Source organism: Aquarana catesbeiana, linkage group LG01, assembly GCF_042186555.1.
Source record: "Aquarana catesbeiana isolate 2022-GZ linkage group LG01, ASM4218655v1, whole genome shotgun sequence".
Taxonomy (NCBI): Eukaryota; Metazoa; Chordata; class Amphibia; order Anura; family Ranidae; genus Aquarana; species Aquarana catesbeiana.
Window position 1 is genome coordinate 650,356,671 of NC_133324.1, and position 17,362 is coordinate 650,374,032.

Here is a 17,362-nt window from a genome sequence, read left to right on the forward strand (position 1 = left end):
CGCGCCCTCTTGCTCTCAACATGCCGCCAAAACCAGACGCATCCCGACATGCTTTCTATCCCTTGACATCAGGAAGGCATTTGACTCAGTCTCCTGGCCATATCTGCATTACAATCTTCAGCGATGGTGTTTTGGGGATCATTTCCTGTCTTGGGTCTCCTCTCTATATAATAGCCTGTGGGCTTACATTAAATATGCTGGCTATAAATCAGCGATGTTTGACATTCGGAGAGGCACCAGACAGGGCTGCCCCCTTTCTCCGCTGTTATTCGCCTTACTCATCGAACCTTTAGCACAACTGATAAGATCAGATCCTGAGGTCAAGGGAATAGAATTGGGGGGCCATCACCACAAAGTGTGCCTCTTTGCAGACGACATACCTTTCTTTCTATCTTACCCTCACATCTCTGCCCCCAAACCGCTTTCTATATTGGGGGCTTCGCCCACATCTCACGCCTTTGTGTCAACCTGAGCAAATCGAACGCTCTCAATACATCTCTATCACCGACAGAACTCCAACAAGCCAAATCCTCTCTGCCATTTACTTGGGTGCCACACCACCTTCCATACCTGGGGGTACAACTCACTACATCCATGTCTGATCTTTGTGCTATAAAATTATTTACCCCTACTAAAAGTGGTTACCAGCCTCATGGCCCAATGGTCCTCTCTTCCCCTATCCTGGCTGGGCAGAGTCAATGCTGTAAAAATGTCTCTACTTCCCAAATTTGTATATCTCTTTATAGTTTCCCATCCCTGTACCATCATATTTCTCACGCTTTATACAGCGCAGAGTAATGTCCTTCATCTCGGGCACCATCAAACCTTGTATCCCCAAATCTACCCTTTACCTCCCCAAACTTCTAGGAATCCCACATTTTTCTTCCTACTATTATGCAGCACAACTTGCGCAATTGCCCAATTACCACACAGCGAAAGTAACACCTTTATGTGTAGCCATCGAAACTGTAGACTGCGACCCCATATATGTGGCAAACATATTACGGCTACAACCGAAAGTCAGAATCTCTATCATAAACCCCATCACTCCTATATATATATATATATATATATATATATATATATATATATATATATATATATATATATATATATATATATATATATATATATATATATAGGACAAATTTAGGGACTCACAAAATCTACAATCTCCTCATAAAACCTCTCTTAGGAACCCTGCATTTTACCCAGCCTGGGAATCTCCTGGTCCGATGCTAATTTACTTAGACTCCACAAACTGGTCTCCAACAATTCTATGCATGCATTCCCTACCCTCTGTGAGACCTACAGTATGGACTCCCAAGATCTGAACTATTCCGCTGCCTACAAATTAAATTTTTTATATGCCATTCCTCAGAACCGGATCATTACTAAGTCAGATGACACAATTCGAACGTGTTTGTAAGAGCGACCCCCATGTTAGGGGCCTCATTTCAACTCTTTACCACCAATTGAACACCATTCCAGATAATGCACTTCCATCATACACCGATAAATGGGCAAACGATTTAGAGCGCACATTTGAGATCACAGATTGGTCCAATATATGGCTAGCCACTAAATCCTCCTCACCTAATGTCGTAGCAATCAAAACTAACTACAAGGTCACATTTGTCACATCACACACGCGGACGTGTTTGAGGTTGCTCAGCTCTAGGCACCCATGTACACATCTGATGGCAATGCCCTGTCGCCCAACAGTTCTGGAAGAGCATCCTTGAGTTGGCGTCCAAGGCCTTAGAAACCAATATCCCCATTGACCTGGCAACGGCTCTCTTGAACCTGAAGCCAGTCGAGCTTACCCGTACCCAATTCCAATTACTTTTACAACTTACCACAGCGGCCAAGCAAACCATAGCCAAGGCGTGGAAATCGCAATCTTTGGTTGTGGCTGAAGCTAAACAAAATGCATAGGGCCCTTATCTATGCTAAAATGACAGCCATTAAAAATAATAAAATACGGAAATTTGAAAAAATATGGCAACCATGGGTCAAGCACCGCTTACCACCAGACTTCGACCATTCCATATTACTGCCTTGGTAGTCGAACCCCTCTTTTACTTGCTTGTTGTCCTGGACTCGGACCGCTCTACCGTATTGGGAAACCTTTCCCCTTCTATACCTGTTCCTCCCTCTTCTCTGCCTGACTTTTTGGGCGTGCGTGCTCTACGGCCGACACTCACTGGCATCACACCTACTAGGATCCTAGACACACTCACACCCATGCTTCCCCTCTTCTATTTTCATGCTACGTCTTCTTTATCTGTTACATTTGGTAACGGAATTGTCTCTTATCCTCATCCACTTTCTATGATGGGTTCACGTCTCGATTTCTATATCAGTACCTACTGTTTGTTCCTTTACGGTTGTTAGTTTATTATGGTCGCAGTCAACCACATTCATAATCTATGTGAACCCCAGACCCCACTCGTCCCTGACAAAACTGTGTTGTTCGGATGTTTGTTAATCCATATGTACTAAGTGAGACAATTCTCTTTTGTTCATGTACATACTTATCTTTCCTTTTAATTACAATAAAATTCATTGACAAGAAAAAAAAAGATGCAGGCAGAGGTTGACAACAGGATAACAGGCAGATGAGAAGATATAAACAAAGTCTTAAGGCAAGCCCAGGTCAGGACAGGTGGAATGCAAGCGTGGTCAGGATAAGCTGGGTCAAACACAGGAATCAATAAACAGGGCACAGGAACAGGAATAGAGGTAAAGCTGCAGATCAGACAGCAATGCACTAGTGCAGCTGCTGCCCTTATATAGGCCATTTGGCGCATAGCCGTTCGCATCTGTGTGCGAATATTTGTGCGCCTGTGCCCGGTGAGACGAGCACCCGTAGCACCGCGCCTGTGCATGCATATCTGCATAGAGGTAGGGTGTGGCATTGGTGTGGTACCACTGGTCTAGAAGGGGGGAGTTGCTGTAGGTCAGTGGGAGCCAGAGCATCGAAAAAGACACCTGCCCACCCTCCCTCCCTTCAATTTCCTGAGGTTTTTACATGGGCCGTATCATCCCATGGTTGTTTCTTACAGGGGCAACGGGGGCTGTAGAGGGCTATAGCTCGGGGGTGTTTTTTACACAGGGGTTTTGGGTTGTTTCTGTCATAGCAGCAGGCAGGGGTCTTAGGTTTTTGAAGGTGGACAGGGTCAAAAAACAGTAGGTGGAGTGTAATGGGTTGGGCCAATCTCAGTATGGGTGTACCTTCCTTACTCAGTGATGTCAATAAGGAGCTATTAGTCATCGAGCTGCATCAGGTTATAAATTGGTATTAAATTGCTTCCCGAGCTGGTGTAATTGTGGCTGGGGGTTAGGATAGGAATGTGGTGGTTGATACAGCCGATGCGATAGAGGAAAACGTGCCTTCATTAACCTAAGACTCAGGAAATAGTCAGTTAGGTACATTATGGTTAAAAAATTAAGTTGGTTTATGCAGTATGGTTTAATATGTTGTTTTGTGATTTATGGTTTTGTTAATAAAAAGGCTGCTTTGGCCATTTAAATCCAAAATAAGTGGTTGTGTCTTTACTGGGGTAGTCGGGGGGGGGGGCATGGACGAGAGAAGTAAGGTCACGGCAGATGAAGCATCAGCAATACCTCAGTCATGAATAAAACCCTTAAAAGGGGTTGTAAAGGTAAAATTTTTATTTTTTAAAAATGACAAACATAACAAACATGTTATACTTACCTTCACTGTGCAGCTCGTTCTGCACAGAGTGGCCCCGAACCTGGTCTTCTGGGGTCCCTCCTCCCCGCAAGCCTTAACCACCTTAATGCGAGCTCCCTCGCATGGTGGTTAGTGCTTGCGGGCGCGCTCCCGTGATACAGCCGGCGGCTATAGCCGCTCACTGTATCACTCGGCCCCGCCCCCCAGCGCGCCGCTTCATTGGATGTGATTGACAGCAGCGCGAGCCAATGGCTGCGCTGCTTCCAATCCATCCACTGTAGCCAATCAGCGGCCAGTGTGAGCGGAGGAATAGATGTCGGGAACGCGAAGCTGACTTTCGAGGCGTCAGGTAAGTAAAACGGGGGGGCTGGGGGCGGCGGTATTGTCAGAAGTTTTTTCACCTTAATGCATAGAATGCATTAAGGTGAAAAAATTTTTACCTTTACAACCCCTTTAAATTAGATGTTATACAAAGGATATTCCTTATGCAAAGATATTTGTCCCAACAAGAAAAATACAGATTTCCAGCCAGACATCAATACAAGAATATTGCTTTAATATTGAGTTAAAGCTGAACTCAAGGAATTAGAGCTGAACTCTGGTCAACAAGGATTACAAGGATTAAATGCTTGTTTAGTCTAGGGGTGCAAGGATAAGGTGTATTGATAAGGGAGTTGAACTAGGTGGACTTGGCATCATTACATGCAATGCATGGCTTAGAGTGCCTTAGAGAGGCAGCAGCGCTGGCCTGGTCATATGGATTGAGGGAGCCTGCCAGAGACAAGGTATTATACCTTAGCCCTGCACCCCTAGACTAAACAAGCATTTAAACCTTGCAGTGTGTAGGGGGGACTCACTCACTGAAAGGGTAGATTTTATCTAAGTTCCAGGGCTCAGCTTTAAGTCTCATCATATTTGTAGGAAACATTTGTAATTTAAATTATTGCAAAAATAATATTTACCACAAAAGGATTAGTCAAGAGTCATGTGTGTGAGAAAACAGTGTGATGAAATTAAAAAATAATTAACTTCTTCAAATCCTAGCACAGGGTGCCAAATACTTTATCAAAACTAGAAAAAAAATACAGTTTTGCAAACTGCATATAATTCTAAACAATTACAAAAGAATAGCTTTATAACATTACCAACAGGAGGGGGAAAGGATCAAATGTAATAATGATCTATACATGCATTAGGAGAGATAGTAATGATTTAAGGTTATAGTTTTGTAATGATATTCAAATGAATTAATGGGTTAAAGCGGTATTAAACCCCAAAATTTTATATACAGTAAAACCTTGGATTGCGAGCATAATTCATTCTGGAAACATGCTTGTAATCCAAAGTACTTGTATATCAAAGCGAATTTCCCCATAAGAAATAATGAAAACTCAGATGTTTTGTTCCACAACCATTTATTCATAAGTCCTTCAGTTTATTGTCCATATAAAAAGATTATAGCAATGTGATAGGTTGTGTATTCATAAAATGTCCATGTCAGAAACCATGAAATCAGGCCGAGTACAGTTAAATCACACTTGTTTAATAATAAAAGTAAAAAGAACGAACGTAGTCAAAACATAGCCAAAGTTCAGTAACTGGAACGGATAGTCAGCCAAGCCAGAAGTCAGGGATTAAATGTAGTGGAACAGCAAGCAGGATCTGGAGCCAGAAGGGATTTCAGCAAAGCAAATCTTGAACAGGATCGCAGGAGAGCGCCTCAGTATCTGTGATTTTGACCAAGGTGAAGGCAGAGCTCCTCTGGACTCGACGGCTTAAGTAGGCAGGACTGACGAGCAGGATATCATCAACAGCTGAGTAACTGTGGAGAAATAGGAGCTGGCAATTAGCCGACAGCTGAGCAGCCAGTTTAGAGAAGGAAGGGCTGAGCCCAGCCCTGACAGTACCCCCTCCTTAATGATCCCTTCTCCTCGGAGGACCACCAGGCTTGAAGGGAAAATGTCTATGAAAATCGCGGAGGAGGACCCAAGAGCGTTCCTCCAGACCGTACCCTTTCCAATGCACCAGGTATTGTATGCGCCCACGGAACCTACGGGTGTCAACAATGGACTGTACTTCATACTAATCATGGTTCTCAACCTGTACAGGGTGAGGACGTGGCACCGAGGTGGTAAAGCGGTTGCAGACCAAAAGTGTTAATAAGGAGACATGAAATACATTCAAAATATGCATATTAGAAGGAAGGTCTAAAGCATAAGCCACTGGGTTAATCCTGCAAAGAATACGGAAAGGCCCAATAAACCGAGGTGCAAACTTCAGTAAGGGAACACAAAGTTGGAGGTTGCGAGATGACAGCCAGACCCTGTACCCAACCTGGTAGGAAGGCGCTAGTAGGCATCTGCGGTCAGCATGGAATCTGTATCATTAGCATATCACAAAGCCTCCTGGACTTGTGCCCAAGTGGAACGAAGACCACGGAGATGCTCCTCTAACGCAGGAATACTCTGCGGAACAAACGAGTCAGGCAACATGGAAGGTTGGAAACCATAATTCGCCATAAACGGGGACAATCGGGAAGCAGAATTCAAGGCACTGTTGTGAGCAAACTCTGCCCACGGTAATAGGTCTGACCAGTTGTTATGATGGTCAGAAATATAGCAACGTAGGAATTGCTCCAAGGACTGATTTAATCTTTCTGTGGCCCCATTAGACTGCGGGTGATACGCAGAGGAGAAAGCAAGCTGAATTCCCAACTGTGCACAAAAGGCTCGCCAGAACCGGGATACAAACTGACTACCTCTGTCCGAGACAATCACCTTGGGTAGCCCATGTAAGGGAAGAGATCCTGAGCAAAAATGGAAGCCAGTTCCTTAGAAGTGGGCAACTTCTTAAGTGGAATACAATGACACATCTTTGAGAACCGGTCAACCACCATAAGGATATCTGTGTTGCCTGGGAGTTCGGTAACTCCACAATGAAATCCATAGACAGGTGGGTCCAGGGCCTCTCTCCATTGGGTATGGGTTGTAGGAGGCCAACTGGAAGGTGTCGTGGAGTCTTACTCTGAGCACACACGGAACAGGCAGCTACGAAGGCAGTTACATCAGCACGTAGACTAGGCCACCAGAATTGTTGGGAAATGGCCCAAAAGAATTGATTCTTCCCAGGGTGGCCAGCAGCCTTGGGAGAATGGCAAGTCTGGAGCACGGCAGTACGGAGACTCTCTGGGACAAAGCAGCGGTCACAAGGTTTCTCAGGAGGAGCATGGACCTGAGCAGCAAGAATTTTGTCACCCAAAGGAGAAGTCAGACTGGTGCGAACTGTAGCCAGAATACGATCAGGAGGAATCACAGGAACCAGAACCGACTCCATCTTGGAAGTGGAGGAAAACTGTTGTGACAGAGCGTCAGCCCTTACATTCTTAATACCGGGTAAGAATGAGACAATGTAATTGAAAAGAAACAAGCCCATCGTGCCCTTCTTGGAGAGAGGCGTTTAGCCTCAGACAAGAATGTGAGATTCTTATGGTCAGTAAGAATGAGAATCGGCACAGTGGTTTCTTTGAGGAGATGCCTCCATTCTTTCAGGGCTAAAATGATCGCTAGCAGCTCTCTCTCACCAATCTCATAATTGCACTCCGCAGGTGACAATTTCTTGGAAGTAGATACAAGGATGCATAGCGTTCTTAGAGGTAGGATGCTGAGACAGAAGGGTGCCAACACCAGTCTCAGAAGCATCAACCTCAAGGATAAAAGGTAACGTAGGATCAGGATGTGCCAACACACGAGCATAAACAAAGGCAGCCTTGAGACTCTCAAAGGCCTTAAAGGACTCCGGAGACCAACTCTGTGGGTTACCGTCCTTTCTGGTCATATCAGTCAGTCCCCCTCCTCATCACCTCTTTATTAGTGGTCACCAGTGCATAGGAGGAATCCCTTCAGTTCTCCCACATAGAGGAGTTTGGCTCCCATGGTTGAGACGCAGGATCTTTCATTCTATTACTAGGGTAGGACCCACTAATTCAGGGTACTTTGTCACAGTAAGTGGGCTTAGCACTATATGACCATATAGTGTGACCAAACCCCCGTATTTTTTTTTAATATGTTCAGGTGTTTTTAACTAGCCTTGCAGGATAAATGTCATTCTTGAATGTGTGCGCTGTAATCTGTTTTGTACTGTTTGCTGGTCTTCTAGCAGCACCATTCTGAATTTAAATGCATTTTATGGTGTGCTCCCCAAATATGTTTTTGTAGGGCTTAACCAGGGATGAGAAGTCACAAATAAACTTCTGATAATAGTTGGCAAAGCCCAGAAAACGCTGCAGAGGACATAAATCCACGGGTCGGGGACACTGTAGGACTGCTGAAAGTTTCTCTGGGACCATCAAAAAACCAGCAGTGGAAATGACATAACCCAGGAATTTAAACTGTTCACGATGGAATTCGCACTTCTCCAATTTACAATAGAGATTGTTCTCTTAGTTTCTGAAGCACACGACAGACATCTGTGTGGTGGCTCTCCAGGGACTTGGAAAGTATGAGGATATCATCGAGATAAACCACCACACATGACTACAACAAATCTCGGAGGACATTGTTAATAAATTCCTGGCAAACTGCCGGGGCGTTACAAAGGCCAAAAGGCATTACGAGGTACTCATAATGGTCTGTTCTGGTATTAAATGCAGTTTTCCACTCGTCGCCCTCCTTAATCCTCACGAGATTGTATGCCCCTCTCAAATCAAGCTTCGTGAAAACCGTTGCTCCCTTGAGGCGGTCAAATAACTCCGTAATCAACGGAATCGGATAGGCATTGTTAATCGTGAAACGATTGAGACCCCTATAATCAATACAAGGTCTCAGTTCACTACTCTTCTTCTACACAAAGAAACCAGCACCAGCAGGAGACGAGGATTTGCGGATAAAACTTCGAGAAAGTGCGTCTGCAACATACCCCTCCATGGCCTTATCCTCCAAGACCGAAAAAGGGTAAACCCGGCCACGAGGGGGTATGGCACCAGGTTGAAGGTCAATTAAGCAATCATGCGACCGATGTGGAGAAATCTACCGGCTTGTCCTTTGTCTAAGACATCGCTAAAATCGCAAGGAGGAGTGAAGAGGTACACAGGACCTTGGCTACCTTCTGGAAGCATGTCTTTCTGCATTGTGGCGACCAGGAGAGAACCTCAGCACGAAGCCAATTTAAAAGAGGGGTTGTGTCTCTATAACCAAGGATAACCAATAACCAGCTGAAACTTAGGTGGGCAAATAACTTGGAATTTGATTTTCTCATGGTGAAGAGCCCCTACGGCCATGGACAACGGAACAGTCTCATGAGTCACATGGGCAGGCTGTAGAGGTCTCCCGGCAAGAGCCTCAATGGCAAGTGGAGTGTCACGCAGCTGCAGCGGAATCAAGTGCTTTGATACAAAGGCAGCATCAATGAACAGGCCTGCAGCCCCAGAGTCGTTAAGAGCCTGTATCTCGACGGACAACTCAGCCCAAGAAAGAATGACCAAAACCAGGGGCTTAGCCTGGATAACTGGGGACAAAACAACGCCGCCTAAGGTCTGTCCATGACAGGACCTCAAGGTTTGGGCGTTTCCTGGATGAGTAGGACAAGACTTCAGAGAGTGACCTGCCTGGCCACAATAAAGGCACAATCTCTCCCTCCTCCAAAAGATTCTCATTCGCAGAGAGACACGTGAAATCCAAGTGCATGGGTTCACCTTCACTGACCGACTCGGTACCAGGAGGCATGGGAGGTGAGGGAGGCACGGGTGGGACTGCAAAGCTCTGAGACAAACGTACAGGAGGCTTCTGCAGGCGCTCCTTAAAAGAGAGTCTTTCTCTGAGTCTGGAGTCAATGAGGATGGCAAACATGATCAACTTCTCCAGCTCAGTGGGTATATCTCGGGCTGCTATCTCATCCTTGATGGAATCTGAGAGACCATGAGAAAAAGCAGCCACGAGGGCCTCATTGTTCCAAGCAACCTCTGCTGCCAGAGTACGGAATTCAATGGCGTAATTGGCAACAGTTCTCGTACTCTGATGGTCATGAGGCACTTGGCAGCAGAAGCGGAGCGTGTGGGAACCTAAAATACCCTTTTAAAGGAGGCCACAAATTAAGGGTAACTCAAGACAAAAGGTTTTTGTGTCTCCCATTGAGGGTTTGCCCAGGCCAAGGCTCTCTCAGAAAGCAAAGATATCACGAAACCTACTTTGCTTCTGTCCATGGGAAACACCTGGGGCAGCATCTCAATGAATATCTAAACCTGGTTGAGAAACCCTCTGCATTGGACTGGATCAGCCCCAAATCGCTTGTGAAGCCGAGCGGAACCAGACATACCTCTAATAGAGGTAATACTCGAGGCGGGTGCCTGCACAGAGACTGGAGTAGCAGCAGGGATTGCCTGAAACACAGGTTGTACAGGAGCAGCCACAGTAGGAGATTCCAGGTGAGCTATGCGACTCAGAAGCGTTTGTAACGCCATGGCACACTGATCCATGCAGTGATCCTGCTCATCCAATCTGGAAAAAATATTACCAACAAGCGGATTGACTGTATCTTCTGATTTAATGACCTTCGCCTACTGTCAGAAACCATGAAATTAGACCGAGACAGAAGTACAGTTAAATCACACTTGTTTAATAATAAAGGTAAATAGAACAAAGTAGTCAAAAGTTCGGTAACCAGAACGGATATAGTCAGCCAAGCCAGAGAGTCAGGGATCAGTGTAGTGGAGCAGCAAGCAGGATCTGGAACCAGAAGGGATGTCAGCCAAGCAAGTCTTTAAACAGGACCGCAGGCGATAGTCTCTGTGATGTTGACCAAGGCGAAGGCAGAGCTCCCCTGGGCTGGACGGCTTAAGTAGGCAGGTCTGACGAGTAGGATATCGTCAACAGCTGAGTACCTGTGGAGAGATAGGAGCTGGCAATTAGCCGACAGCTGAGAGGCCAGCTCAAAGAAGGAAGGGCTGAGCCCAGCCCTAACAGGGGGTGATCAAGGGGTTAAACCTTTATTAGGGGGGTTTAGTGGGGGTATCCTAAAGCTACCTGGGCCTACTACTAACTGCCCTAAGTGACACCAATACAGTGATCAGTAAAAAATCTGAAAACTGCACTTGGTGACACAGTGACAGGGAGTGAAGGGGTTAACGGGGGGGGGGGGGTGAAAAGTGTATCTATGTGTGCTGTGTCAGTGCAACCAACATTTGGATGTCCTCTCTGGAACTGAAAAGGGCTCCACGAGGGGAGATGACATCACTTCCCCTGCCAGCCTTTACATTACACAGGCAGAGGACAGTCTGCCATTCGCCAGAATCGATCAGCAGGTCTAGGCCAGAAATCATTGGCCTGGGCCTGGAGACTGATCGGTTCTAAAATGAATCCGATCGCCGGGGTGTGTCGGGAGCAGGCGCACCCCACCCCACCGGCCATGCCCCCGACGTACAGCTACTATGATTTGCCCAGGGGAGCCAACCTGCTGGTCCTTAACTGGTTAAGCTGTAGTAATTGGATTTAGGAATGGAAAATAGAAGAGGGCAGAAAAATGCTGCTAAGAGCCCTTGCACACTGGGGCGGGGGGCGGCGTCGGTGGTAAAACGCCGCTATTATTAGCGGCGTTTTACCGTCGGTATGCGGCAGCTAGCGGGGCGGTTTTATCCCCCGCTAGCGGCCGAGAAAGGGTTAAATACCACCGCAAAGCGCCTCTGCAGAGGCGCTTTGCCGGCGGTATAGCCGCGCCGTCCCATTGATTTCAATGGGCAGGAGCGGTAAAGGAGCGGTATACACACCGCTCCGAAGATGCTGCTAGCAGGACTTTTTTTACCGTCCTGCCAGCGCATCGCTCCAGTGTGCAAGCCCTCTGGGCTTTCACAATGGAATGAAAGCAGCGGCACTTTCGGGGCGGTTTGCAGGCGCTATTATTAGCGCAATAGCGCCTGCAAACCGCCCCAGTGTGCAAGGGCTCTAAACGCTAACGTGGCCAAAGCAAAACGCTTCTAAAAGCACGTTTTTACAGCCGCTTTTTCCTGGCTTTGCAGCTCGTGTTTTCTACTGTCCTGTGTGCATGAGGCCTGTCATGGTGTACATTGCGTTGTGTTTTAGTCACACTGTACACCGAGTCAGCGATGGCAATGGAACCCTCATTCAAGAATTCTCCAGTACAGACATAGCTGACCATACAGCCCCGCCCACTCTAATCGTACACATTCCCTTTACTTGCCCTCTATATGGGCAGCAGCTCCTTTCCCCCACCCGAAGCCGGCACCTATGGGCGGAGACTGGCTGCTCTCCGAGCTCCAGCACGTTGTACGGCGGTGTGACTCGTACCTTGTTGTCATAGCACGTCACTCTCCATTTATCGGGCTGGTGACAGCTCCGCCCAGCATCTCCACCACGCCCTCTCGTTGTCTCCTCCCCGCCGTCCTGTGGGCGCTACCGGGTGAAGCATGGCGGCGGTGGAGAGCAGAGTGTGTGAGACGGCGGACTGCACCAGCGAGGCCAAGCTGCAGTGTCCGACCTGCATCAAGCTGGGCATCCAAGGCTCGTATTTCTGCTCGCAGGTACTTGTCCTATGGCAGGCGGAGGGGGCTGTGTATTGCTTGGTGTGTATTTGATGTGGGCAGACAGCTCCTGTATGTGCGGATTACAGACAGCTCCCCATGTGCTCAGCACAGGCTGACCTTATAGAAGAAGGAGCACATGGGAGGCTCAGTGATCATAGATGACATAATATGAAGCTCATCCTCCTTTTACTTCCTGCTGACAACTCGTGTAAATGTCATCTACTTCCTGTGTACATGCAATCAGTGTACTGTACCCAGCCATCAGTGCTAGAGGAAGGGACATCCTAGTCATCAGAACCATTCTACTTTATTACCATTCCAGCCATCAGAGAAACCTAGTCATCAAGCCCCATTTTACTTTACCATTCCAGCCATCAGAGATACCTAGACCTAATCATCAAGCCCCATTCTACTTTATTACCATTCCAGCCCTCAGAGATACCTAGACCTAGTCATCAAGCCCCATTCTAATTTATTACCATTCCAGCTATCAGAGGAACCTAGATCTACTCATCAAGCCCCATTCTACTTTATTACTATTCTAGCCATCACAGAAACCTAGACCTACTCATCAAGCCCCATTCTACGTCATTACCATTCCAGACATCAGGGGAAACCTAGACCTACTCATCAAGCCACAGTCTACTTTATTACTATTCCAGCCATCACAGAAACCTAGACATACTCATCAAGCCCCATTCTACTTTATTACCATTCCAGACATCAGGGGAAACCTAGACCTAGTCATCAAGCCCCATTCTACTTTATTACCATTCGACATCAGGAGAGCACAGACCTAGTCATCAAGCCCCATTCTACTTTATTACCATTTCAGCCATCACACAAACCTAGACCTAGTCATCAAGCCCCAGTCTACTTTATTACCATTTCAGCCATCACACAAACCTAGACCTAGTCATCAAGCCCCATTCTACTTGATTACCATTCCAGTCATCGGGAAACCTAGACCTAGTCATCAAGCCCCATTCTACTTTATTACCATTCCAACCATCGGAGAAACCTAGACCTACTCATCAAGCCCCATTCTACTTCATTACCATTCCAGACATCAGGGGAAACCTAGACCTACTCATCAAGCCCCATTCTACTTCATTACCATTCCAGACATCAGGGGAAACCTAGACCTACTCATCAAGCCGCATTCTACTTTATTACTATTCCAGCCATCACAGAAACCTAGACCTAGTCATCAAGCCCCATTCTACTTTATTACCATTTCAGCCATCACACAAACCTAGACCTAGTCATCAAGCCCCATTCTACTTTATTACCATTCCAACCATCGGAGAAACCTAGACCTACTCATCAAGCCCCATTCTACTTTATTACCATTCCAGACAGCTCTAATTTTAATTCTAAAAGAGCAGAATAGTCATGTTTGTCACCTCATTAAGAGTCCATTCACATAACGCAGGCTCTTGCTGGCAGGAGATACGCACCTCAAATACTCATGTTTAGATACGTACAGCGTTTGGACATGTACAGTTTTCATTCACATGAATGGCTACATGTTTGTGTGCTTTCCCATAAAATCTGTGTGGCCTTGAACAAAAAGGCCTCCACTTTTCCTTTTTTTTTTTTTTTTTTTTTTTTTTCTGTGCAGTTAAATGCAGTGCACATTTTTGCAGGTGTGTGTATGGGCTTGTTGGTCATTATAGTGCTGTGTTTAGATGCACACAAATATGCACAGTGCACATGTAAATGGAGTGTTTTTTGTGAGCACTACTTCATGCCACAATAGCTACAGTCTAGGTGTGTTTTCTGCATGTGTGTTTATGATGCGTTTCAATGTCCCCCAAACCCCCCCCCCCTTCCCTTTTCTCCATTTCAATTCAGGACATATGTGTTCCAGTGCATTTTTGATGTGTTTTGCCTCATTCCATACAGAAAAAATGCAGCGTTTTCCACCTTTGACTGCGCTGGTGTGAACCAAGGTCATTGGAATCCATGGAAAACAATGTCCATGTGTTTTTAATGCGGATTTAGGCCTGGTTCACACTGGTGCGACATGCTCAGACTTTGGGAGCACATGTTGCATGATGTGTACAAATCAATGGTTCTGCATGAGAGCCGCTTTTACTGGTCCGACACAAGTCGGTGCGACTTTAGAAATTTTTCCTGCACTACTTTGGTCTATTTTCAGCCCTTTCAATATCATTGAGGTCAGATCAAAGTCAGATCCTTGTCCTAACCATCTGAATTGTGACATGCTGATTACAGCAGCAGGAAAAGGAATTAGTCACATTGGGATTGTTTTGATTGGTCGAAGGACAGGTTGGACTATCTCAAAGTAGGAGCAAAATCATATCTTGTCCATTCAAGTCGGATGGAAGTAGGACCAATGTCCAAAGTAGGATTGACATTTGCACAACAGTCTTGTCTTGTGTTAAACCAGCTAAAGTGGTTCTAAAGCCTTAAGGTTTTTCACCTTAAAGCGGTTGTAAACCACAGCTGGTAAAAAAATAAAACACTTGTAAGACAATGGCATATTGTGCTAGTATGCATCGCATTCTAACACATTATGAAATACTTAACGTAGAATGAAGCCCTTCCATGGTGCGCTGTCACCGTTGAAAGGAATGTCCTTTTCCCCCCCGGTCTGTCTTCCAGGTTTGCGCGTTCTGGCTGTGTGATTGGCCAGAGTTGCAATGATGTCCTTCTCACGCATGCGCGCAGGAGCCCTTGGTTCCAGCAGAAAGCTCCGAAGTTCTGTTACAGTATGCCAGATCTTCAGAGCGCAGGTGACCTAACTGGCTGCATGTAGGGTGGATATTCATTTTACCTGCAGGTAAGCCTTATAGGCTTACCTGTAGGTAAAAATCACAAAGCGGGCTTTACTACTGCTTTAATGCATTCTGTGCATTGGGGTGAAAAACCTTCTGAGCTGCAGCTCTTCCCCTTTTTTTTTTTTTTGCCTGATCCAGCGATTTGCATGGGTGCAGCGGTTCCTGCCTCTGTCTCTCTCCTCATTGATCAGATTGATAGCAGCAGGAGCCATTATCTCCTGCTGCTGTCAATCAAATCCTGGGGCAGAGTCCCAATGTCTGTGTCAATGGATGTAGCAGCGGGACTCAGGAGGGAGCCTGCACAGGTGCCCCCAAGGAAAGCAGCTTTCCGTTGGGGAACCCTATGAAGGACAGGGAGGGGCCTGGTGCGCCGGCTGGGGACCCCAGAAAAGGAGTCTTGGGGCTGCTTTGTGCAAAACCACTGCACAGTGCAGGCAAGTACAGACATGGGGTTTGTTTGTCTTCTATTTATTTATTTATTTTTTTAAATAAAAATGGGGTTTACAACCACTTTCAGGCCAGGTTTACACTGGTGCGACAAATGCTCCGACATTGGGAGCTCATGTCGCATGACGTGTGAAAATCAATGTTTCCCTATGGGAGCCGTCTTAACTGGTCCGACACAAGTCGGTCCGACTTTGAAAATGCTCCCTGTACTACTTTGGTCTGACTTTAATCCTACTTCAGCCCATTGACTATCATTAAAGTTGGATCGCCGTCTTGCATGATCCAACTTTGGCATGCGACTTGTGCTCTGATGATCTTGAGGGGGAACTCCGTGCCAAGTTTTAAATGAAAAACCGGCATGGGTTCCCCCTCCAAGAGCATACCAGGCCCTTCGGTCTGTTGTGGATTTTAAGGGGAACCCCGTACGCCGAAAAAACGGCGTGGGGGTCCCACCAAAATCCATACCAGACCCTTATCCGAGCACGCAGCCCGGCCAGTCAGGAAAAGGGGTGGGGACGAGCGAGCGCCCCCCCCCCCTTCTGAACCGTACCAGGCCGCATGCCCTCAACATGGGGGGGTGGGTTCTTTGGGGCAGGGGGGTGCCCTGCGTGCCCTCCCCACCCCAAAGCACATTGTCCCAATGTTGATGAGGACAAGGGCCTCTTCCCGACAATAATAATAAAATAAATATAAAAATGCATATTTTACCTGCAAGATGTGCATTTATTATTTTTTAAAAAGTTGAACTTATCTTTAAAAAAAAAAACAAAAAAAAACAAACTGGACTGCATCTGGTGTGAACCAGCGCTGAAGTTTGGGGTTGAAAAAACAAACATACTCTCCTCCATGCTGAAGCATTAGTTTGATGCTGCAGCTTTCCCACACCAACTCGAGAACTGAGCAATCACATGACCACTGATCACTCAGTTCTCTTTTCAGCTCTGACAGCTGGCTCCAGCTCTCACTGCATGACAATCACACCTGGGTGTGATCCTTCCAGAGTCTGTCATGTCAGCTGACAGCAGGCTTTAGCCCTCTGTCAGCTTATTCTGGGTCACAGGAGTGCAAAAGTAAGTTCCCTCCTGTGACCCACAAAATCACTTTGGCTATAATTCTTTTAATTACCGTATATACTTGCGTATAAGCTGAGATTTTCAGTCCTTTTTTTTTTTAGGCTGAAAGCGCTCCCCTCGGCTTATACTCGAGTCACTGCCGTCTGCCTACCTGATCAGCGTGTCATGTAGACAGACAGTGGCCAGCGTGTCATAAAAACATACGGCCACCATTCCAGTGTTCAAAAGCCGCGCCTCCTCCTCGTCTGTGATAGGCAGAACACTCAATTTCCCAGCAGTCAGTGTTCAGCCTATCATGGACATCCTCTCATCCTCGCCCGTGGTATGAGGATGAGCGGATGTCCATGATAGGCTCAACACTGACTGTTGGGAAATTGAGTGTTCTGCCTATCACAGACGAGGAGGAGGTGCGGCTTTTGAACACTGGAATGGCGGCCGTATGTTTTTATGACACGCTGATCGGTGCAATGGTGGCTGCAGATCAGCACACAGAGGCATGCGCAGGACACAGAGGATGCAGATTGGCACAGGGAGGCATGCAAAGGACACAGTGAGGTATGCATCTGCAGATGGGCACTTACAAAAGCTGTTGCATTTCTCACCTTCTGCTATACTCGGGTCAATACGTTTTCCCAGTTTTTTTGTGGTAAATTAGGGGCCTCGGCTTATATTTGGATCAACCTATACTTGAGTATATACGGTAGCTTTGTGTATGTTCTTGGAGGAACTTTGCCTGGTCATGGAACATTTTAAAAATATACTACTTTTTTTTTTTTTTTTTCTAATGCACAAAAAGAGCACCCAT

At 46.4% G+C, this 17,362-nt stretch overlaps 1 protein-coding gene across 1 annotated transcript in view; it reads left to right on the forward strand.

The window, feature by feature from the left end:
- Positions 1 to 12,044: 12,044 nt before the first annotated feature.
- METAP1 (methionyl aminopeptidase 1) overlaps positions 12,045 to 17,362 on the forward strand; it is a 66,157-nt gene continuing 60,839 nt past the window's right edge. The window contains exon 1 of the mRNA XM_073601263.1: positions 12,045 to 12,227. Coding sequence (XP_073457364.1) covers positions 12,114 to 12,227 — 114 coding nt within the window. The 5' untranslated portion in view covers positions 12,045 to 12,113. The remainder of the gene's footprint in view (positions 12,228 to 17,362) is intronic.